This window comes from Ranitomeya variabilis, chromosome 6 (assembly GCF_051348905.1).
Source record: "Ranitomeya variabilis isolate aRanVar5 chromosome 6, aRanVar5.hap1, whole genome shotgun sequence".
NCBI classification, from domain to species: Eukaryota; Metazoa; Chordata; class Amphibia; order Anura; family Dendrobatidae; genus Ranitomeya; species Ranitomeya variabilis.
This window is the reverse complement of record NC_135237.1, coordinates 455364614-455390328: the sequence shown is the minus strand read 5'-3', so window position 1 is coordinate 455390328 and position 25715 is coordinate 455364614. Positions and strand designations below refer to the sequence as shown.

The window sequence follows — 25715 nt, the reverse complement described above, 5'->3', positions numbered from 1 at the left end:
GATTAGGGATTGTGGTCAGTAGAGTTACCACCTCCTCAGAGCTTGTCCCAGGTTTTCTGTTTTAACCATCAGGTCATTTCGGGTGCTCCTAACCACCAGGTCCATAACAGGAAGCATCACCATCTTGCTGCATACCATCACCCCAGAGGACCCCTTTAAGCAGCGTCGGTCCCCACTGTCCGAACACCACAGGTGGTGTCACAAACAACAGACTTTATTCGCAAATCCCCTTAAAGACCTTTCCCTTTAATTGGGCGCCCAGGGCCACGGACCGGGTTGCAGCCACCGTGACAACCCCTTTAATAGCTACTGGACCCGGTACCGCCCTGGTAGGGCGACTCACACTCACATAGAAACACAAACAGAAATTGTCACACACACATAGAAACACACACACTCAGACTCAAACAAACACACACATACTCACACACAGAATAACACACACTCACACATAAAAACACACACACATGCTCATACACAGAATAACACACACACATGCTCATACACATAGGCACACACGCTCATACAAACCCACACATACACAAAACACTGTCAGGACAGGGTGCCATCTGTCAAATTGCCCCTCTCTCCTCTCTATCGGTGCTGCAGTGAATTTCAGAGACGTGTAGAATGGAAAGTTATCTAAATCATTTCATCACTTTCAAAATTTCTGATACAATATGAGGTTTCAGTGAATCTCTAAATGTTTAAAGATTGAACTTACTCGTCCACATTAAATACGTAGATCTTGCTCTTTGAAGACTCCTTGACATGAATCCTTTTCATATACAGCTGGCAATCTGTATAGATTTTAACAGAGATATTTTTCTTTATACAATGCGGCAGCATAGATAACAGCGCCGAATGAGCTTTATTTCCTAAAGAAATACTTAATAGTGGCAATTTATTTTGTACTTTACATGAAAATTAAGTGAAACGTTACCATCGCTGCTGCTCATTGAAATGTCAGCCTGATGTACTTCCCCAAGTTCAACCGCATCTAATACAGCTGTAAATGACTGTGAAGAAACAGAAGTCTGTTTATTGTGAAGGCCTAAATATCAAGAGGAACATGTGCATGTCTCGCTCACATCACAACATTTTAATTAAGTCCACCTATAGGTGGAAGTAATTGAATGTAATGCATTTGTCACACATCCGCTCTCGCAGTGTCACACACCATAAGATGTTCTCATCCTGCTCAGAGAAAATCTCGTGTGATATAAAAGCTAAAAACAAAGACTGGTTACAGGAAGATATTCAGCCAAAATAATGTGACAAAACTTCAGTGACAAGTATCAATATAGGACAGGTCACTAATGAGAATTATTCTTCATACTGACTGCAAACAGTAAAATAAATCTGCATATTCCATGAAAAATATTAAAATTTTAGAGTTCTCAGTGGTTGATACCTTTTAATGGCTAACTGGAAAGATAGTAACAAATTGCAAGCTTTCAAGACTACTCACGTCCCTTCATCAGGCATGTCTATGCCTGATGAAGGGACCTACGTAGTCTCGAAAGCTTGCAATTTGTTACTATCTTTCCACTTAGCCATTAAAAGGTATCAACCACTGAGAACTCTAAAATTTTAATATTTTTTCTATCGACTGGCTAACGCGGTACAAAGATGTATATTTTTTCTTTATCTTCCATGAAGTAATAATTACTGTATTTTTGAGACTAAAGCACACAAATAGTTATTCATTTAGCCTTTTCATAGGAGTTCAGAGGCAATATTTTACTAAACCAACTTACTATCCACTTCTACAGTATGTGACCAACTTTGTTTTTTTTCATTTGGTTAAAAGGTTTGGATCTACAAATAAAGTGTGATCTAAAGTGTAGAACAGATTCAATATTAGGAATAGGGTTAGATACAGCACTGTACAGGACACATAGCAGAAGAATGTCTATCAGCCAGGTACTGGAATGGAAATGCATCTAAGTCTCAGAAAAGGGGCACGTTTAAAGCCTTTTTTGCTAACAATAAAGTAATACTTTTGTAGTGTACAACTGGTAATATTCAATAGGGTAAAAGTTGAGTCCCTAGCCTGCAAAGTTACTGGGGAATGAATGTGATCCAGAATTACTAATGGGCAGTCTGCTATAGTCGGTGGACATGTAGTATGATAATAATACATATATGTTTGGATTGTGAGGACGACCAACAGACGATGTTCCAACACAGTGTAAGGGAAATGTTATTATGTCATAAATGCTAAAAGAAAATGGTAGTCAATTTTTACTCCTAACTGCAGGGAGGCAGCTGTCAATGATGTCGATAGTCATGCTCCATCAACAGAGCTGTACGGAAGAGTTCTGTTGACGGCAGTGGTGGTCAATGACCGCTCTTGGCTGGCGCCGAGAAGAACAGGCAAGTAGTTAGCAACTACCTATCTGTTTTTAGGCCCATAATGAATAAATAGTCCTGCATAAAGTCAACCAAAACAATGTTCTGAACATCATTGTATGTCGTCGTGATTACATCTACCTTACATGGCACAATTGTCTTCCACCATTTCAGTTAGTGGACATTGTTCATGGTGGTTTCATACTTAATGCAGCTGCTCGGCTATGGGTAACCCTTCCAATAAAATCTCTTAAATCTCTTAAAAAGCTCTTTAGCTGCTGTTGCCTCCAGAGGCAGTACGAAACATGGTATTATTGAGTAGTTGCATGATTGTACTGGGCTTGTGCTTATACACAAGTGCCAATCTGAACAAGCAGCACTGCAGTATATAGCATGAGGAGGGAAAAACAGTTTCAACAGTTAGTGAGAAAGCATTTGGATTTCGCAACCCAACTCCCAGGAGACTGCGAGACACTGATTATACATTAGCTTTGTTTTAATTATCCATATGTGGTCATTACCCAGGGGTAACGAATTACATATCATTTTACATCCCACATCCATCCATATAAACTATACTTTACATTTGGGCTGAAATGTAAGTAAACTTAGCCTTACCTCTTCATCATTTCCATTTATCACATGCTGCCATTTTATATATCTGTGTCCTGTGTCTCCATGTTTCCCATGTAAACAAATACCAATATGTAATTTATCTTTCTGCTCCTCCATATCAGAGACAAAAACAGTTACAGAGTAAGAAGCAGCTGCAAAATAAACCATTACAAATACAATGAGAATAACAGGTGGGGTAATCATTTATTAGCAAAGGTGAAATTAAATCAGCCAAACTATTTACAATAAAGTGAAAGATAATACAGTTGTGGTCAACAATATTTGCACTCTTACCTTATATATTTGGACAAATCAAATATATGGATGGTTAATACACAGTAAATATGTGTGCTTTAAGTTATTATTTTGCTGTAGGACTCCATTCAAACTTAGTTTTCATTTACTTTGGAACATATTTTGATCTAAAATGCTCTGATAATCCTCTGATTTCCAAATTTTTGTGACGCATTAAAAATCTACAGCCACGCATCATTGTAGATCCTCCACCATATTTCACTGTAGGTAGGGTGAAATTTTCTTTATAGGCTTTATTTAGAAATCAATAAATGTAACTCTACTATGTATTGGCAAAGGGCACTAGTTTGGTATTATAAAAAAAAAGTTTTCCCCAAAAAATGTGCCTATTTGCCTATTTAATTTTGGGCAAAGTACAGCTTCTGTTGTTTAGGCCCTTGAGTAGTGGGGTCCTCCTTGGCCTTTGCCCTCGGAGTCCTATTTTGTTCAGTGTGCTACATATGATAAATGTTGAAACTATAGCTACTGATTCCTCATGACTCCTCCTCAGCCTGAAGTTTGTTAAATGTTACATCCAGTTTCTTTCTCACATTTTGAGGCAATTTTAAAGACTTAAATATTTTATAACATTTTCTAACAATTGATTCCAATTGATTTTAGCTGCCATAAAGTGCAGACACCCTGCTGTACTGACTATATGGAATGTACAGAAAGGTAGTAGGTGTCACCAATGTGGTCACCCCAGGAAAGGTTTTATATATTAATATACACAGCTCTACCATTGAAAAAAGACCAAACCTAATATATCATCTATGTCTTATGATCTAATTAATTAAACAAAAAATAAAATGTGATACATTTCCATTGTTTCCATTCCTAAAGGTTGTATCCCTTTATGTCAACTACTTTTACCTTCTCATAAGATAATCAAGACTTATAATTATTGAGTACCGTACAAGCTTCAATGACACCCATAAAAGGGCTGGATGATTTCCTCAGTACACATGACATTGTGGGTTATAGTTAATTTAGTGACAGTTGGTGGAGGAAGGTTGAACTTGATGGACCTAGGTCTCTTTTCACCCTATGTAACCATAATGAAAGCGCTGTACTGAATATTCCAAACGTTTCATTGCTTTTAACGTCCTTAAAAATATTCTTACATTTTACAAAGTATACCAATTTCATATAGTTTAAGCTTTCGCACTACATAACTGGAAACCTTCATAGAAATCAGTCTGTAAACTTGCTGACTGCTGTAATTTCGAACGATTATTGTAGTCCCATTAGTATTCTGGAGCACGAGTCTAGAATTTCTCCTAAATATTCTTTATTGTTCAGAGATATAGATATAGCCCTGCTCAAAATTTGTCACACTGGTGATCCCCATCTGCTTTATACCATTGTGGCTCATGTATAACCAAACAGTCTATAAAATGACTCTATATAATGTGACTCTTCCGAGAGCACAACTTTATTCCTCTCTTCAGAGCAGGTGCTATAAAGTGAGAGCGTTGTGGTAATATTACGTTACATTATATTTTTACATCCCTTCTGCCGAACAGAATGTGTGTGGTGCGCCTTATCACAAAAGTCAATCTTACTGAAGGAAAATAGCTGAGAAAGTGCAGTATAATTCCTGTTCTAAATACAGGTAAGATAAATTACTCCCCTAGGCTGATTGATATCCCAATCCACAGCAGTGATAAAATATAGACATCTGTGAGGGAGGCAATAACCGTCCCAGTAGAGAACTTTTTGTATACTCCTATATGCTCCTTGGGGTAGGCAATGGAGGATCTTCCCAAAAAAGTAAACTTAACATGTAGATGATGTTATTCTCCCTTAAAAGGAACCTGTCACCAGGTTTTGTTACCCCATCTGAGAGCAGCATGGTGTAATGGCAGAGACCCTGATTCCAGTGATGTATCACTTTCTGATCTGCTTGCTGAAGTTTGGATAAAATCATTGTTTTATCTGCATTGTTTTAACCATGTCCACACCATCTATGGCAGCTTTTGGTGTACGCTGTGCATAGACAGAAAGCAGCTAATGAGTGGTGGGGATGGGGTCATTCAGAGCTCATGAATATGAAGGACTACTCAGCAACAGGTTTACTAGTCTTTAGCAGCGTCGGACTGGAGCACCTTGGGCCCATCAGAGAAAATCATTCTTGGGGCCCATTATGTAGCTACATAGAAATAAATTCAAGACCATCAATTGTGTGGTAAAACACGCTAATATCAGGGAATAATATAAGGTAGTACATGTCTTAATTATGTAGCAGGGGTTAGGGTAGCCCCCTCACAGAATATAAAGTAGCCCCCTCATAGAATATAATGTAGCCTCCCTCATGGAATATCATGCAGCCCCCCATAGGGTATAATACAGCACCCCACAAAATATAATGCAACCCCCTCATAAGGTATAATGCAGTCCCCCATAGAATATAATGTAGCACCCTCATATGGCATAATGCAGCCCCTCTCATATAGTATAATGCAGCCCCTCCACAGAATATAAGGTAGCCCCTTCAGAGTATAATGCAACCCCCTTATAAGGCAACCCCCCATAGAATATACTGTAGCCCCCTCATAGGGCATAATGCAGCTCCCCTCATATAGTATGATGTAGCCCGCTGAGGGAATAATGCAGCCCCCCACATATAATATAATGCAGCCCCTCCACAGAATATAATGTAGCTCCCTCAGAGTATAATGCAACCTCCTCATAAGGCAGCCCCCCATAGAATATACTGTAGCCCCCTCATAGGGCATAATGCAGCTCCCCTCTTATAGTATGATATAGCCCTCTGAGAGAATAATGCAGCCCACACATAATTATAATATAACCCGCTCATAGGGTATAATGCAACCTCCCTGAAAGGGTATAATGCAGCCCCCCTCCACAACCATCATTGTTCTCCCCCTCCACCCCATCATTGTACTCATCACCACCTCCATCATTGCCTTCTCACCCACCACCTCCATTATTGCCTCCTCCCCCACCACCATTGTCCTTTCCACCACTACCATCTTTGTCCTTTACACCACCCCATCATTGCCCATTCCAACACCCCCATCATTGCCTCCCTCCACTACCATCATCATTGTCCTTTCCACCACAACCATCATTGCCTTCTCCCCCACCACCCCATCATTGCCCATTCCACCACCTCCATCATTGCCTCCCCCCACCACCATCATCATTGCCTCCCCCACCACCATTGCCTTCTCCCCCACCACCCCATCATTGCCCATTCCACCACCTCCATCATTGCCTCCCCTACCACCATCATCATTGCCTCCCCCACCACCATCATCATCATTGCCTTCCCCACCACAATCATCATTGCCTCCACCGCCATCATCATTGCCTCCCCCACACCATCATTATTGCCTCCCCCACCACCATCATTGCCTTCTCCCCACCACCCCCATCACCCACATCATTGCCAATCTCCAATACACACACACACACACCACTATCACACATATAACACCATAACACCACACACACAGCACCGCACCACTCTCTCTCACACAAACACACACAAAGCACAGCACCACATACACACAAAGCCGCACACATGCAGGAAGAGACACACACACAGCACCCACTCACCTCTCCGCACGTTCTCAGCAGCCACAAAACATCCCTGCAGCTTCCTCTCTGAAACTGCTGCGCTGAATGATGACATCATCTAGCTGCGCTGAGTCAGACAGGAAGTGCCGGGCAGGTGGGCAGGAAGGAGGACGGCGTCGGATCCCTGCAGCTCTGCTCCGGTCCCAAGCTGCAGGGATTACAATCAGGGTTTGACACCCTTTAGGGGCCCACCTCTGGGGCCTGATTTAGCAGCATCGGCGGGCAGTGTTAGTTGCAGCCTGCGGCTAACGCTGCCCACTATTAAAGTGAAATGGTATTGACGCCTCTCCACGCCCATGGGGGAATGGGGAAGCAGGAATATTAATTTCTCTTTAGCAGCAGGGACATGCTCCTGTCTCCAGCTGCTTCTCTCTGGCACTAGGAGGGCCCCATATCAGCTGGGTGTGCCGCTATTAGTGACACACCATTGGCTGGGGGCCCCTGGAGCAGTGGGTGCCCCAGGCAGCTGCTGGCCAGTATGCCAGCAGGTGTAAGTGCCTGGGCCCACTGGAGAATTCTCCGGTTCTCCGGTGGGCCAGTACGACCCTGGTCTCTAGTGATAATAATCTCCTGCTAGTAGGGAACCTGTCAGGTCCCCATGCCCTCCAACCCAGCAGTATTCACTTATTTATGAGTAAATTCCCTGCCTAACCAGCCCTGTATAACATTTTCCTGTACAAAATGAAGTTTAAGAAAAGCATCTATATTGTCCCCATTTGCTATGCTAATGAGGGCTTAGACTAGTAGATGGCGTGTTACTTGCCCAGACTAGTCAGCCCTCTTTCCATGTTATCACGCCCAAGAGAATATGATAAAATAGGGGGTGCGCGGCATCAAGACCGGGCGGCTCTTAAAGGCACATCCCCCACTTTTTTATCATATTCTTTGGCACTTGAGCACCATGCACTTTTTGTATATTATTGAGGCATTTACTCACTGACATTCGTGCAATTTTTTCATTTGTTTTCACATTATTATGGAATAATTAACTCATTTTTTATTTTAATCATGACATAATATAGGATTATCTTTTATGCCACTTATATTGTGACACTTTATGCACTTTAGGTTGCCCTTCCCTGAGGCTTCCTTTTTTTCCTAACACACCTATTAGGATTATTAGATCCCCCCTTTTTGGTGCCTTTTGTCCCTTTACAGTTTAACACATTTGGTTATGCAATATATTTTTTGGTGATGTTCTACCTTTTATCCACCGATTGTAATATTGGGTTTTTATATATAAATTACTTATTTGTAATTTTTTTCTTATTTTTATGGTACTTTTCATGTATTTTCATGTATCTTGATACGTGCACATTTTTATAGTGCCACATTTTGTCATATTTTTTATTATTATATTATCTGAATAAAATACATTTTATTATATAATCCTTGTCTTGATATTTCTCAGCTGTCCATGGTTTGGGTTTGGTTTCAACCAGGATATTGGAAGCTTAGATAAATGAAATGTTGAAACAATGCCGAGCCTAGATTATTTAGTGGTCATAAAAATCATCTGTGACAATATAATAAAGCAATCAGGTCACCTGACAAATGGCTAACCAATTTAGTAAAGATTACTGGACTCAATAAAAGGCATTCTTGCTGGAATACGGATCTCCAGGACACTTCATTAATGTCAACCCCGTAGGGACCATTTGTAACATCATGGCCTTAAAGTCTATGCTTTGGTTTCCTTTATCAATAGAAGCTAAAAGCAACAGCTACATAATGGAGAGTGGAAATCATCCCACATGCTTAACTTCAACTCTTGTGCCCCAATGTGAGATCTATAGGCCCCCACATACAATGTGCCATTTGTAATACTGGGTTGCTCTTATCATGTGTTAGAGATGCTTTTAACCTAACTCAGGCATTAGGGTCTGGGTGGGACGGCTACCTCTACACTTCCATAGCTACCTGCCTGTGGCCAGATGGTATTGCACAAGAATTTGACATCTCGTGAATCTTTTCTAATATTCCATAAATTGCATAGATTTTTACAGCAGTTTTTGCCATTCTTTCTTCTCTATATATTGCAGCTTGTCAATCCTGATAATTCCGAATACATTTCCCCCATACAATTTCAGAGCAATTTTATATTGGAACATGCACATTAGAATATTCTTTCTAGATGTACTTGTTGTCGGATCCATGGGTACAATATTTGTAACAAGCTTTAAATAATCTTTTCTGCGTTTGTGCTGATTGTGTATGTGAATCACATAAATTGCAGCTATAATTCTCATAAAATGCCGGTCATGATCCAGCAGCAAGTCTCATGAGCCAGCGTAATAATATCATAGGAGAGCAACTGATTTCATTACTTTATTGTTAATCTTTTTATTTCCAGAATTCTACTGAAGCTCCGTTGTCCCATGGGGCCTATATGAAAGCAGTTAACCTCATTGCTTTTCTGGTGACCCTTGGTTTGGGTTTATATACAGTATTTTTTATGTTAGGGGGGCATAGTTACAGCTTGCACACAAAAAAGCAGTACCTGCTGTTTTATACCATGTTTGAACATTAAAATAATTTATTAAAAGATGTTAATTAAAGGAGCAGTCCACTTGGAAAACTATGTTTAGGTGTTTTGACAGCTGATTTGGCACATTATTATTGCTATGTGAAATGGAGGATATCCTGTTCTTTTAGTTTTTATTGCCAATATATACAGTAGATAACGAACAAGGTTGGCTTAGTTGTTGAAAAATGTGTGAATTCAAAGAGAACCTGTCAGCTGGAATATCCATGCCAAACTAAAGGTATGGGCAGAATGGCATTGTCATATTGATTTAATACATTCCTTTAGTGTAACAATCTGCAGCCTGGTTTTCATTAAATCATCATGATAAATTTTGTTTTCTTCATCTCTGCGTGTATCAGGGCAGGACTTGTGGGCAAGACCGTGGGAAGGGATTTCAGCTCAGAGGGATCAGCCACGGCCCCTCCAAGCCTCTGTTGTATTCATCATCTCCATCATTTACATTTTGGGGTGGCGCCATCAAGGTTGTGAATCACAGATACAGATACAGTTGGTGGTGGTCTTCAGGAAAATGGCGCCATAAAATGAGGTAGGCCAAAATACATTTCATGCACAAGGGACCCAAGCTGTCATATACGGATGTAGAATTGCAAATTCAGTTTAATAGGAAAATGTACAAACTTTCCTTCATTTGCAATAAACCAATGAAACAAGAACAATATAGATACCTCAACATATCTAGTTATAGTAAGTGTTTTTTCCAAATTCATCACACAACTACGCTTTGAAAGGCGACTGCAGTCTCAGAATAATCAACCACTTCTTGACAAGCACTCTTAGTATTTAGTAGAACATCCTTTGGCTGTTTTGCCATCCTGCAAATGTGATGCATTACCAATCATCATTCTGGTATAATTTCCAAGGAATCTTGGGCAATGGCTTCCACCTCACTAATATTCTGGGGTTGTCAAGAGAGTAGTCCAAAAAGTTGAAAAAAAGATCATTGCCTTGTACAAACAGTGGAAAGGATGTAAAAATATAGCAAAGAGAGGCGCATAAACAACGCATTGCACACTGACCAATGTTTCTCTGTTGGGCAGCTCCCATCAGCCGTATATTTCTCGGCTGTATTTTACTGGCTGAGAAAATCGCAACATGCTGCGTTTGTCAGCGTATTGCGCAAAAAATCCTCCAATGAAAGTCTATGGGGGCGAGAAAAATACGGATTACACACAGACCATGCGTGTGACTTGTGAGAAATACGCACCGGTGTTCTATAGAAAAGCCGGTAACTCAGTGCGGTGTACAGTAAAATCACACTGACAGGTTAGAATAGAACAGCTAAAATAAATGTGTACACATAGAATAGGTATATATGTATATATACACTGTGCATATATATATATATATATATATATATACACATACACCGTATATATGTCAGTGAGACACACACACACATATATATATATATATTTATATTTAATACAGAGCTAGATAGCAAAAGCCGGCAATTGAATTACTGGCCTTTAAGCTATCTCCTTATAAAACTCGACAGGATATGAGACATGGTTTACATACAGTAAACCATTTCATATCCCTTATATTTTTACATATTCCTCACTAATAATGTTAGAAGTGTCACTGTCTGTGTGTAAAATTTAGGAGCTCTAGGTGTTAAAATAAAGGGTTAAATCACGGAAAAAACTTGCGTGGGCTCCCGCACAATTTTCTCCGCCGGAGTGGGAAAGCCAGTGACTGAGGGCAAATATTAATAGCCTAGAGAGGGTCCATGGTTATTGGCCCCCCTGGCTAAAAACATCTGCCCCCAGCCACCTCAGAAAAGGCACATCTGGAAGGCGTCTATTCTGGCACTTAGCCACTCTCTTCCCACTACCGAGTAGTGGTGGGATATGGGATAATAAGGGGTTAATGTCACCTTGCTAATGTAAGGTGACATTAAGCCTGGTTAATAATGGAGAGGTGTCAATAATTAATCCAATAGTAATAAAGGGTTAAATAAACAAACACATTATGAATAAAGTATTTTAATGAAATAAATAAACACATGGGGTTTTAATATCTTTATTGTACTCTTAATCCAACTGACGACCCTCGATCTTCTGAAAAAAAAGGAAAAATAAAAAAACAACAATATCCCATACCTGTCCGCCATACAGTTATGTCCGACGATGTAAATCCATCTGAAGAAGTTACATAATTTTACAACCAGGAGCCTGCTAATGCAGCTGCCCCTGGCTGTAAAAACTGGGGAATGAATGGAATGCAGCTTCGTTGACTTGCGGTGCTGCGCCTCCTGGTGGCATAAACTCATATGAACTCTAGCGTGAGAAAATATTCAGAAAATTTCTGGCTTTTCTGCTATCCAGCTCTATATGAAATATAAATATATATATATATATATATATATATATATATATATATATATATATATATATATATACAGTATATGTCTCACTGACATATATATATATATATATATATATATATATAGAGAGAGAGAGAGAGAGAGAGAGAGAGAGAGACAGTATATATGTTTTCACGAATATTTGAGCCCATGGATCCATTATATGTCCATTTTGCAAGCCGGCAGAAAATCTCGCTGTATGGATGCCATACGGATGACACACGGATAATTTTAGGAGAAAAAAAATTGCATCCTCGCATTGATTACGGATCACTGTTCAGGAAATTTTCTGCGTATCTCGGACATAAAAACGGACCGTATTTTGATACGTTAGGTGTGACGCCGGCCTAAGAGGTATCTGCCTCGAAACGGGAAAACAACTATGGACTAAAATAAAAGGACTTTTTTTTCTTTTGATGCAAGGTCTATTTGGAACACTCATCGTTTTATTGCTAAATAATTTTTACACATTTGGAATAAAATTTAAGAATATAAGGAAGGGAAAAGGGGTGAAGAATTGGGAAGGGATGTGTAATCAATTAGCAAGAATCCGGTCTCAACAGACCAAATAATAGGGTGAACACCACCAAAATTTTAAATACCAGGAGAAGAACGGGGAGGAAATGTAAATTAAAACGTAACCTTTATTGATCTAATTCCTAAATATTTTACATAATTTAAAAGTATAATCATACATCTATTAAGATGTATATTGCATCACAGAGCGTGATTTGTTATGTTCTAAACATCACTGTGATCCACTAGGTCTTGGTTGATAAAGAGCACAGAAAGACATTTCCATGAGATGGATTCCCAACCGCTGTCCCCAAAAATGATGGCTCAACTCCAATCTCACTATTAGGCACTAGTTGATCAGTGAATAGGAGAGGTTGTATCTTACTCAGTTAATAAACCACGATGATGCCGTAAGTGACGAGAGAAGTCTGAGCCGGTCCTGAAGAAAAGTGAAGCACTGTCTCTGAACAGCGGTGAAGTATCCTGGACTTCCTACACGTGGTCTTGTGGTCCTGGAACGAGGTACTGACCGAAGGGAGGTCTGAAGCACTGCAAATGGTGTACAAAGTCCCGGAGTGGAGGCCGCAGTCTCGCAACTACAATCAGCGTGCACCGTAGGATCAGTACTGCGTAGCGTGTCGGCAGTTGTCAGCGGTACAGACCGGTTAGCACTGTTGAGGTCAGAGGGCAGCGGGGAAATGGTCTCTGGAGGTACACAGTCTGTCTGCGTGGGAATCGAGGGGTGTAACGCGGGCCTCCAGGTTGGCGTCGGTCAGCGGAGAGGGAGTCAACCTTCTCTTGTCGCACACGCTAGGTACCCGTCAAAAGCCCCGTTCTCGTGCGCTCAGTTTCTTTCATATCAGACCCGCCCCCAACAGTCAGGTGCAAAGGCCTGCTCAGAAAGTCCTTCCCCCATGGCAACAATCGTAACAGCCCCTACAGTGCCGGCCCGGACATGCAAGAGAGACCACTAGCCGATCTATCTTCCTACTCTGACATCTGTTAATTAGGAGTTGCAATGATCAACTGACCTGCCTATCATCTATAAATCATTCCAAATATGGAACCGCTAGAGCATCCTTTTCTCAAAGGTGACCTGTGATTTGTAAGTGCTTGATCTTCCCTTTTATGGCCAAAGCAACTCTCAAGAACTTCTGGTACATCACGTGAATAGGAGCAGAATAGTACACTTCATTTAGATCTATGACAATCATATAGCAATCAGCTTTAAGGCTGATCTTATGGACTCCATTTTGAATGCCCAGAGTTTGTAGAATTTGTTTAGACTCTTCAGATTGATTATAGTTCTGAATGTCCCATGCAGCTTTTTTTTCATCAAAAAGAGAGGGGGATAAAACCCTTCCCATTCTTCTTGCACAGGAACCTCTATTAAGATAGAATTCTGTACCTACCCTAGAACCTCTGATTCCAGGGCTAGCTGTTCCCTCAGAGAAGTCAGAGGTGCTGTTACTACAAACTTCTGCAGGGGAACAGCTGGAAGCTGCAGCATTAGACCGGATTCCACTGTATTGAGGTTCCAGCTGCTCGAAAAGATATTTGACCAGGCTGGAAAAAGAGGGAGAGCCTTATCACCACCACCGTAGAAGCGTCTTTGACGCAAAACGGTCGTCGTCCTTCCCCGCATTCCTCCTGCACCTGCCTGTCCCATGAACTTTGTCCACAGATCCACAATGGTTTAATAAAGGACTTCATTAAAACAGCTCATTGGTGAGTGCTGCATCTTTTCTGCTCTTGCACATCATAGACATGGCCTTACAGGTTGCTGAAATGGCTGGCTATAGGGCTTCTGATGAAGATTCCCAGATATTTTTAAGAAAACCATTTGCTTTTCTGTCTAGGGGATCCTTAAGCCTTCCCATATCCACAAAGGGCAATTTGAATTTATTAGATGCCCTCGAAACAGCCACATCTATTATCGGGGCCTTATCCCATAAAGATGAAGAATCTTCTTTGAAGGGATATTTTCTTTTTAATTATAATTGTAATGAACCTCTCTTCTCAGGCTTCATCCATTCTTTCTTGATGAGTGGTCAGGATTTTATCATTTACAGGGAAGATCCCTCATTTTCTCTGTTCAGACCCCCAAACATAATATCTTCGACAGATTTTGTGTCTTTTTGATCTACAGGGTGGGCCAATTATACGTATACACCTAAATAAAATGGGAATGGTTGGTGATATCAATGTTTGTGGCACATTAGTGTATGGGAGAGGGAAAACTTTTGACCCCTTCACCCCCAAGGGTGGTTTGCACGTTAATGACCGGGCCAATTTTTACAATTCTGACCACTGTCCCTTTATGAGGCTATAACTCTGGAACGCTTTCACGGATCTTGGCGATTCTGACATTGTTTTCTCGTGACATATTGTACTTCATGTTAGTGGTAAAATTTATTCGATATAACTTGCGTTTATTTGTGAAAAAAATGGAAATTTGGCAAAAATTTTGAAAATTTTGCAATTTTCCAACTTTGAATTTTTATGCCCTTAAATCACAGACATATGTCACGCAAAATACTTAATAAGTAACATTTCCCACATGTCTACTTTACATCAGTACAATTTTGGAACCAAAATTTTTTTTTGTGACGGAGTTATAAGGGTTAAAAGTTGACCAGCAATTTCTCATTTTTACAACACCATTTTTTTTTAGGGACCACATCTCATTTGAAGTCATTTTGAGGGGTCTATATGATAGAAAATACTCAAGTGTGACACCATTCTAAAAACTGCACCCCTCAAGGTGCTCAAAACCACATTCAAGAAGTTTATTAACCCTTCAGGTGTTTCACAGGAATTTTTGGAATGTTTAAATAAAAATGAACATTTAACTTTTTTTCACACAAAATTTATTTCAGCTCCAATTTGTTTTATTTTACCAAGGGTAACAGGAGAAAATGGACCCCCAAAGTTGTTGTACAATTTGTCCTGAGTACGCAGATACCCCATATGTGGGGGTAAACCACTGTTTGGGCGTATGGCAGAGCTCGGAAGGAAAGGAGCGCCATTTGACTTTTCAATGCAAAATTGACTGGAATTGAGATGGGACGCCATGTTGCGTTTGGAGAGCCCCTGATGTGCCTAAACACTGAAACCCCCTACAAGTGACACCATTTTGGAAAGTAGACCCCCTAAGGAACTTATCTTGATGTGTGGTGAGCACTTTGACACACCAAGTGCTTCACAGAAGTTTATAATGCAGAGCCGTAAAAATAAAAAATCATATTTTTTCACAAAAATGATCTTTTCGCCCCCAATTTTTTATTTTCCCAAGGGTAAGAGAAGAAATTGGACCCCAAAAAATGTTGTGCAATTTGTCTTGAGTACGCTGATACCCCATATGTGGGTGTAAACCATTGTTTGGGCGCATGGCAGAGCTTGGAAGGGAAGGAGCGCCATTTGACTTTTCAATGCAAAATTGACTGGAATTGAGATGGGACGCCATGTTGCGTTTGGAGAGCCCCTGATGTGCCTAAACATTGAAACTCCCTACAAGTGACACCATTTTGGAAAGTAGACCCCCTAAGGAACTTATCTAGATGTGTGGTGAGCACTTTGACCCACCAAGTGCTTCACAGAAGTTTATAATGCAGAGCCGTAAAAATAAAAAATCATATTTTTTCACAAAAATGATCTTTTTGCCCCCAATTTTTTATTTTCCCAAGGGTAAGAGAAGAAATTGGACCCCAAAAAATGTTGTGCAATTTGTCCTGAGTACGATGATACCCCATATGTGGGTGTAAACCATTGTTTGGGCGCATGGCAGAGCTTGGAAGGGAAGGAGCGCCATTTGACTTTTCAATGCAAAATTGACGGGAATTGAGATGGGACGCCATGTTGCTTTTGGAGAGCCCCTGATGTGCCTAAACATTGAAACTCCGTACAAGTGACACCATTTTGGAAAGTAGACCCCCTAAGGAACTTATCTAGATGTGTGGTGAGCACTTTGACCCACCAAGTGCTTCACAGAAGTTTATAATGCAGAGCCGTAAAAATAAAAAAATCATATTTTTTCACAAAAATGATCTTTTCGCCCCCAATTTTTTATTTTCCCAAGGGTAAGAGAAGAAATTGGACCCCAAAAAATGTTGTGCAATTTGTCCTGAGTACGCTGATACCCCATATGTGGGTGTAAACCATTGTTTGGGCGCATGGCAGAGCTTGGAAGGGAAGGAGCGCCATTTGACTTTTCAATGCAAAATTGACTGGAATTGAGATGGGACGCCATGTTGCGTTTGGAGAGCCCCTGATGTGCCTAAACATTGAAACTCCCTACAAGTGACACCATTTTGGAAAGTAGACCCCCTAAGGAACTTATCTAGATGTGTGGTGAGCACTTTGACCCACCAAGTGCTTCACAGAAGTTTATAATGCAGAGCCGTAAAAATAAAAAATCATATTTTTTCACAAAAATGATCTTTTTGCCCCCAATTTTTTATTTTCCCAAGGGTAAGAGAAGAAATTGGACCCCAAAAAATGTTGTGCAATTTGTCCTGAGTACGATGATACCCCATATGTGGGTGTAAACCATTGTTTGGGCGCATGGCAGAGCTTGGAAGGGAAGGAGCGCCATTTGACTTTTCAATGCAAAATTGACTGGAATTGAGATGGGACGCCATGTTGCGTTTGGAGAGCCCCTGATGTGCCTAAACATTGAAACTCCCTACAAGTGACACCATTTTGGAAAGTAGACCCCCTAAGGAACTTATCTAGATGTGTGGTGAGCACTTTGACCCACCAAGTGCTTCACAGAAGTTTATAATGCAGAGCCGTAAAAATAAAAAATCATATTTTTTCACAAAAATGATCTTTTTGCCCCCAATTTTTTATTTTCCCAAGGGTAAGAGAAGAAATTGGACCCCAAAAAATGTTGTGCAATTTGTCCTGAGTACGATGATACCCCATATGTGGGTGTAAGCCATTGTTTGGGCGCATGGCAGAGCTTGGAAGGGAAGGAGCGCCATTTGACTTTTCAATGCAAAATTGACTGGAATTGAGATGGGACGCCATGTTGCGTTTGGAGAGCCCCTGATGTGCCTAAACATTGAAACTCCCTACAAGTGACACCATTTTGGAAAGTAGACCCCCTAAGGAACTTATCTAGATGTGTTTTGAGAGCTTTGAACCCCCAAGTGTTTCACTACAGATTATAATGCAGAGCCGTGAAAATAATTTTTTTTTTCTCTCAAAAATGATTTTTTAGCCCCCAGCTTTGTATTTTCCCAAGGGTAACAGAATAAATTGGACCCCAAAATTTGTTTTCCAATTTGTCCTGAGTACACTGATACCCCATATGTGGGGGGGAACCACTGTTTGGGCGCATGACAGAGCTCGGAAGGGAAGGAGCGCCATTTGGAATGCAGCCTTAAATGGATTGGTCTGCAGGCGTCACGTTGCATTTGCAGAGCCCCTGATGTACCCAAACAGTACAAACCCCCCACAAGTGACCCCATATTGGAAACTAGACCTCCCAAGGAACTTATCTAGATGTGTTTTGAGAACTTTGAACCCCCAAGTGTTTCACTAAAGTTTATAGCGCAAAGCCGTGAAAATAAAAATTCTTTTTTTTTTCACAAAAATTATTTTTTAGCCCCCAGTTTTGTATTTTCACAAGGGTAACAGGATAAATTAGACCCCAAAAGTTGTTGTCCAATTTGTCCTGAGTACGCTGATACCCCATATGTGGGGGGGAACCACTGTTTGGGTGCATGACAGAGCTCGGAAGGGAAGGAGCGCCATTTGGAATGCAGCCTTAAATGGATTGGTCTGCAGGCGTCACGTTGCATTTGCAGAGCCCCTGATGTACCCAAACAGTACAAACCCCCCACAAGTGACCCCATATTGGAAACTAGACCTCCCAAGGAACTTATCTAGATGTGTTGTGAGAACTTTGAACCCCCAAGTGTTTCACTACAGTTTATAACGCAGAGCCGTGAAAATAAAACATCTTTTTTTTCCCACAAAAATGATTTTTAGCTCCCCAAATTTTTATTTTCCTAAGGATAACAAGAGAACTTGGACCCCAGAAGTTGTTGTTCAATTTGTCCCGAGTACGCTGATAACACATATGTTGGGGTAAACCCCTTTTTGGGCGCACGGGAGAGCTCGGAAGGGAAGGAGCACTGTTTTACTTTTTCAAGGCAGAATTGGCTGGAATTGAGATTGGACGCCATGTCGTGCTTGGAGAGCCCCTGATGTGCCTGGACAGTGGAAACTCCCCAATTCTACCTGAAACCCTAACCCAAACACACCCCTAACCCTATTCCCAACGGTAACCCTAACCACACCCCTAGCCCTGACACACCCATAATTCTAATCCCAACCCTAATCCAAACGTAAATGTAATCCAAACCCTAACCCTAACTTTAGCCCCAACCCTAACTTTAGCCCCAACCCTAACTTTACCTCCAACCCTAGCCCTAACCCTACCCCTAACCCTAAACGTGACTGAAATACATGGCACTGAAATACGTGGCACTGAAATACGTGGCACTGAAATACGTGGCACTGAAATACGTGATACGTGGCACTTAAATACGTGGCACTGAAACACGTGGCACTGAAATACGTGATACGTGGCACTGAAATACGTGGCACTGAAATACGTGGCACTGAAATACGTGGCACTTAAATACGTGGCACTTAAATACGTGGCACTTAAATACGTGGCACTGAAATACGTGGCACTGAAATACGTGGCACTTAAATACGTGGCACTGAAATATGTGATACGTGGCACTTAAATACGTGGCACTGAAACACGTGGCACTGAAATACGTGATACGTGGCACTGAAATACGTGGCACTTAAATACGTGGCACTGAAATATGTGATACGTGGCACTGAAATACGTGGCACTGAAATACGTGGCACTGAAATACGTGGCAGTGAAATACGTGGCACTGAAATACGTGCAACTGAAATATGTGGTACTAAAATATGTGGCACTGAAATACGTGATACGTGGCACTGAAATACGTGATACGTGGCACTGAAATACGTGGCACTGAAACACGTGGCACTGAAATACGTGATACGTGGCACTGAAATACATGGCACTGAAATACGTGGCACTGAAATACGTGGCACTATGACTGTCAGAAAATGTTCATTAAATGGTTAGGGGTGAGGTTAGGGGTAGAGTTAGGGTTAGGGTTTGGATCCCTTTATCACCTTGATGGTGGTGGGTGGCTTTTCAGTGTGTTTTCAGTTTTTTTTCGATAAAAATGCATGCGTTTTTAACGCAAACAAACGCATGTGCTTAAAAACGCAAGAAAATACTGCAGGTTGTATTTCTGAAAATGAACGCATGCAGAAAAAAACCGCATGCGTTTGAAAACGCGACCAAACGCGTACAAAAAAACCGCATTCGTTTTCAATGTTAAATATAGGCAAAAAACGCTGCAGACAAAAACGCAAGTGTGAAACCAGCGACGCTTTTTATAGCAAAAAAGTTTTTGCGTCTCCACATTTTGAGACCTATAATTTTTCCACATTTTGCTCCACAGAGTCATGTGAGGTCTTGTTTTTTGCGGGACGAGTTGACGTTTTTATTGGTAACATTTTCGGACACGTGACCGTTTTTGATCGCTTTTTATTCCGATTTTTGTGAGGCAGAATGACCAAAAACCTGCTATTCATGAATTTCTTTTGGGAGAGGCGTTTATACCGTTCCGCGTTTGGTAAAATTGATAAAGCAGTTTTATTCTTCGGGTCAGTACGATTACAGCGATATCTCATTTATATCATTTTTTTATGTTTTGGCGCTTTTATACGATAAAAACTATTTTATAGAAAAAATAATTATTTTGGTATCGCTTTATTCTCAGGACTATAACTTTTTTATTTTTTTGCTGATGATGCTGTATAGTGGCTTGTTTTTTGCGGGACAAGATGACGTTTTCAGCAGTACCATGGATATTTATATCAGTCTTTTTGATCGCGTGTTATTCCACTTTTTGTTCGGCGGTATGGTAATAAAGCGTTGTTTTTTGCCTCGTTTTTTTTTTTTTTTTCTTACGGTGTTTACTGAAGGGGTTAACTAGTGGGGCAGTTTTATAGGTTGGGTCGTTACGGACGCGGCGATACTAAATATGTGTACTTTTATTGTTTTGTTTTTTTTATTTAGATAAAGAAATGTATTTATGGGAATAATATATATTTTTTTTTATTATTTATTTAGGAATTTTTTTTTTTTTTTTTTTTTTACACATGTGGAAAATTTTTTTTTTTACTTTTTTACTTTGTCCCAGGGGGGGACATCACAGATCATTGATCTGGCAGTGTGCACAGCACTCTGCCAGATCGGCGATCTGCTGTGCAGGGCTGCAGGCTTACCAAGTGTCTGCACTGAGCAGACACTCGGTAAGCCACCTCCTTCCCTGCAGGACCCGGATGCCGCGGCCATCTTGGATCCGGGACCTGCAGCCAGGAAGAAGGTAGGAGACCCTCGCAGCAACGCGATCACATCGCGTTGCTCCGGGGGTCTCAGGGAAGCCCGCAGGGAGCCCCCTCCCTGCGCGATGCTTCCCTATACCGCCGGTACACTGCGATCATGTTTGATCGCGGTGTGCCGGGGGTTAATGTGCCGGGGGCGGTCCGTGACCGCTCCTGGCACATAGTGCCGGATGTCAGCTGCGATAGGCAGCTGACACCCGGCCGCGATCGGCCGCGCTCCCCCCGTGAGCGCGGCCGATCGCGTATGACGTACTATCCCGTCGGCGGTCATACGGGCCCACCCCACCTCGACGGGATAGTACGTCAGATGTCAGGAAGGGGTTAAAGATGGGTGGTGACCATGGTGGCCATTTTGAAGTCGGCCATTTTGGATCCAACTTTATTTTTTCAATGGGAAGAGGGTCATGTGACACATCAAACTTATTGAGAATTTCACAAAAAAAACAATGGTGTGCTTGGTTTTAATGTAACTATTTTTTCATGAGTTATTTCCAAGTTTATGACCACTTATAAAATGTGTTCAAAGTGCTGCCCATTGTGTTGGATTGTCAATGCAGCCCTCCTCTCCCACTCTTGACACACTGATAGCAACACTGCAGAAGAAATGATAGCACAGGCTTCCAGTATCCATTGTTTCAGATGCTGCATATCTCATATCTTCAAAGCATAGACAATTGCCTTCAGATGACCGCAAAGATAAAAGTCTAAGGGGATCAGATTGGGAGACCTTGGTGGCCAATCAACTGGCCCTCGATGACCAATCCACTTTCCAGGAAGCTGTTCATGTAGGAATGCTCGGACCTGACACCCATAATGTGATGGTGCACCATCTTGGGTGTCAGGTATGAGCATTCCTTCTGCCAAGAGCTAGGCAACCCATCCTTGCAGAGAGCACATGTCCTATGTTTAGCTTAGCCTTTACCACACACTTTTTAGGTTTTTCCTGACAAGCACAAATGACAAGAAAAAACCCAAATTATAAAGTGAACATTCACGAAGATCACTGACCACTCAGTAGCTTGCAAGATTACTGGATTTGGAGGCGGAATTATATCACCCTACTAATCCCCTCTGGATTGAGGAAGCGATCACGCGAAACGCGCGTCCAGGGGCACCAGGCCAGCCGGGGACACTTCTTTTGAATACACAGTAATGGGTAAGCGTGACCTATGTCATGGCATATATAGTGTATGCTGCTGATGTTAATTAATGATTGGGTACCAGTTGGACCATATTATATAGGGATCATCTGCTTACAAACCTATGTAATTGATGTGATTTACCCTGTGTCTCCCTGCTGTTAACCTGGTTACTGTCATGTCCTCTCTTTATTGCCCTCCTTGTTGTGCACCATGCATATAGCACCTATTTATGGTGTGGATATTTTTGTATTGATTTAACTCCTAAATAAACTTTATATACATTTCTTAATTATGATGTTATGGATGTTTTTGCTCCATTTTTTTGCGTTAATCCCCTCTGGAGACTGTGGATTTGTCCATTCGAACCTGATCCACTTTGCAGTAGATTTTGCTTTGCTGGCTGGTTATAACTATAGCTTCTGGTGCCACGTTTCCCACGGGTGTGATTGTCAATGCCTCTGCTTTGCAGCTGTTGCTGCAACTTTTGCTCCATCTTTAAGCTGGAGGGACTGCCGGAGCAAAAAGACCCGGCTGTTTCTTCCGCACTTTAAATGCGATACCAGCTGAACAAGGCATGCCCCTCTGATTATCACCTCTTCCGGCCCCACTTGGAAGTGATGGAACACTGCAAAGTCAAGTCACCAGCGCATGCGTCATCAGGGCACTCCTGCTCCTCGGTGCATCCTGCTCATGCGTAGAACCGAGACAACGAAGCGGCTGGCAGACCAATGAAAAATGGTGCTGCTTCTCACGCCCGCATGCCAGTCAAGACCCAGATGGACCTGCTGCATTGCTTACAGGATTTCTGCAGCGGCGGCAGCAGGCACATAGCCGATGTCGCAGATGACCGTTCAGGCCTGGGTAAGTTGATCTTCTTTCTTCTAGGCTCCGCACCATTACATCACGTCGGCTGTAGGTTCCTCCATCAAGGACAGAAAACCAACTGATGTGCGGGAGAGGTTCCACCCTTTTTATCCTGTAGGCTTCCAGTCCTTGAAGGGCGGATTCCCTCACTATCTGTAAAAAACACAGTTGCTAAATAGATCAGTGATCCCACTGACTTCTCACGCACATTTCTCCTTGTGTGGTGATGAATTGTATAGCAGATCAGCTGCTTAGACATTTAAGGCTAAGTTCACATGAACGTACAAAAAATCATCAGAATTTCATCCAGGATACTCGAACGATTCTTTCTTTACTTGTCAGCTGTGTGCAGTTCGCATAAAATCAATTTTTTACAACAGCAGCTATTAATCGTTTAGAAGACCATTTGCAGTCTCCTATGTGACTGTGACTCCGTATGGCATACGATTTTTTTTGTTCACCCATAGACTTGAATGAGTATTATCTGACAAATGGAAGAAACTAGTGCATGCTATTATTTCTTTCATACACAGATTCGGTCAGTGGAAAAAAAAATGCTGGACTGGAGCGGCTGTGGACTTCCCTTTAGCTCCCCATGTATAGTAATAGCTCTGCCCTCTTATATTGTACAATACAATATACAAATCTGAACAGGAATATAAGGTATAAGAGTAATAAGAGTATACAGTGTATCAGCAGTGCATATCTTCTCTAAACAGAAGCCATTCTATTGAATTCTAGAACGTGAAGATGTACACCAGACATAAAAAATGAATAGGAGCAGAACTATATAAAGGTGACAGTGTGAACTTGGTCAGTAATATGTCCATGGACCAATCTTAATTGGAAATCAGGGGTGGCTGACAGGTATGAAGCAGTGCTCTGAGCTCTCCTCCACCAGTACTTGTACAGCTCTGGTATATTGTGGAACCTCTGACAGATGTGAGTCTATCTGCCAAAGACAAACACTCCTGAGACCCAGTACTTTCATGTCTTTCATGGACATGAAATCAATACTGTTCATCAAAGCACAGAGCTGCCACTCAGCTCAATCACTTGATCTCCGGGTTTATGAAAGTTTCATAGTCTGGACAATGACAGCTTTCCATTAAAAGTTTCTACAGCATGCATTGATTTGTATTGTGAGCCTAGCTCTTGTTTGCTCATTGATTTGATGTGATACCTGTAGATACCAGCTGAGTGCTCTTTTTCTTTATTAATCTAGTATTCAGTGATGTTTCTGGCCACTTTCACATCCGTGCCATAGACTTTACCTATTTGCGACGATTCATCATCAATAAGATAGAGACTAGAAAAAAATCAGATCGAATTTTAACAGCCAATTTACTAAGGTTTTGGGTTTGAGTTTTGTGAACTCGTCATGCATTTTATTAAAGCACCACTCCAACATTAGCATTTTTTAATTGCAGCACTGGAGTGGTGCTACTAATCTAGGCTCCCTGTCCCTTGTCTTATACTTACCAGCCACTGTCTTCAGCTGTCCATGGTGCCACTCCTATCGGTCTCCAGCAGTTTCTGACCTGCCAGATCGCTATAATGTTTTCTGGGGAATCCAAAAGTCACAATGTAAGTCTATGAGAGCCAGAACGAGGCTAGAACGAGGCTCTCATGGACTTACATGGAGAGATTGTGACTATTATCTCTAATTTTAGGTCAGTTGGAAGTTGCGGTCACAAAGTGGTCGCACAGAACCGGAGTGGCACCGGCAAGAGCTGAAGATGGTAGCTGGTAAGTATAATACTAGGCTCAGGGAACTTAGATTAGTAGAACCATTCCAGTGCTAAAATTAAAAAAAACCCACTGGATTAATGTTTCAAAAGAGCTGAGCTGCTAAATAAAAATTGCATTAGATATGTATATGGAGCGCCCCCAGACGCAGGGCGGCGGGGTACTCGGTACCGGGCCTCTCTGTCTCGGTCCTGGGGTTGTCACGGTGGCTAGACCTGGTCCGTGACCCTGCTAAGGGGCGTCCAATGAAAGGGTGATGATGGTGCGTGGTGCAAGGCGCGATGAATAACGAGGACACAGGGTTGCAGTCTCTTTACCTCTTTACTGAAGGCTTCGGGATCCGCAATCCAGAGCACTGCTAACAGGGCTGGCTGAGACCGGCCGGTCCGAAGGCACATCCAGAGTTCCCTTTGCAGGTGGAAATCAGTGCCTACCTACTAGCGCCTGTGTGTTGTAGTACTTCCCTGCTGAGCACCACGGGATAGTCCTCACAACTGTTGTGTCTGTTTCTGATGTTCTTTCTCTCTCCGTCCCCCAGATGATATGGCTAGGATGCACCCGTATGACGGGGTAGGCCTCGAGTTATTTTATAGGGACCCTAGAGACGCCCCTCTCCCACAATTGCCTCCGTTGTCTGCTTAGGTGAATTAGGTGAGACAGCCAACCTAAAGTTAACTGTCCTGCCGTTGGTTTGAAGTAATGCTTGGAGCCCAATACTTCCTCGGCGTTCCGGCCACCGGCTACGCACCTCAGTAGGATGTTGCCACGATCTTAGGGCACGACTCCTACTGGTTCTATTCTCCTTTGTGCTGTGATCTCGTTTCTCACTTCTCCACAATAAACCTCGCTTCGTATCCTTTCTTAAGATGCCACCGTAACGGGGTGCAGGTGCGGCTCTGTAACGATCTGTCCTTTTCGCTAGGCCGCTGTCAGGATCCCACCCCTGACAGAGACCCCCCTGAATCTTCCCAGGAACTCCCTCTCTCACAGGATGTTGCCTGGGCAAAACCCAGTCAGCTTCTGCCTAACTTCCTATCCAACCCCCAGTTTTACCAGAGTGTGAGGAGTGGCCTAATACATAGAACCCTTTGCTCCCCCTGGTGGCCGGAGTGTAAAGTGTAATGTGTGACTGTGATACCTGGTCAGGTGAACTCCTTTAGTGCAATCAGACGTAACATCACTC

The 25715-nt window shown here is 41.9% G+C and overlaps 1 protein-coding gene across 1 annotated transcript in view; it reads right to left on the bottom strand.

The window, feature by feature from the left end:
- The window catches only part of RP1 (RP1 axonemal microtubule associated), a 729254-nt gene that overhangs the window by 53563 nt on the left and 649976 nt on the right, over positions 1–25715 (bottom strand). The window contains exons 53-55 of the mRNA XM_077271713.1: positions 2974–3122; positions 944–1019; positions 725–800 (exon numbers count right to left, since the gene is read on the bottom strand). Of these exons, the coding sequence (XP_077127828.1) occupies positions 725–800; positions 944–1019; positions 2974–3122 (301 nt within the window). The remainder of the gene's footprint in view (positions 1–724; positions 801–943; positions 1020–2973; positions 3123–25715) is intronic.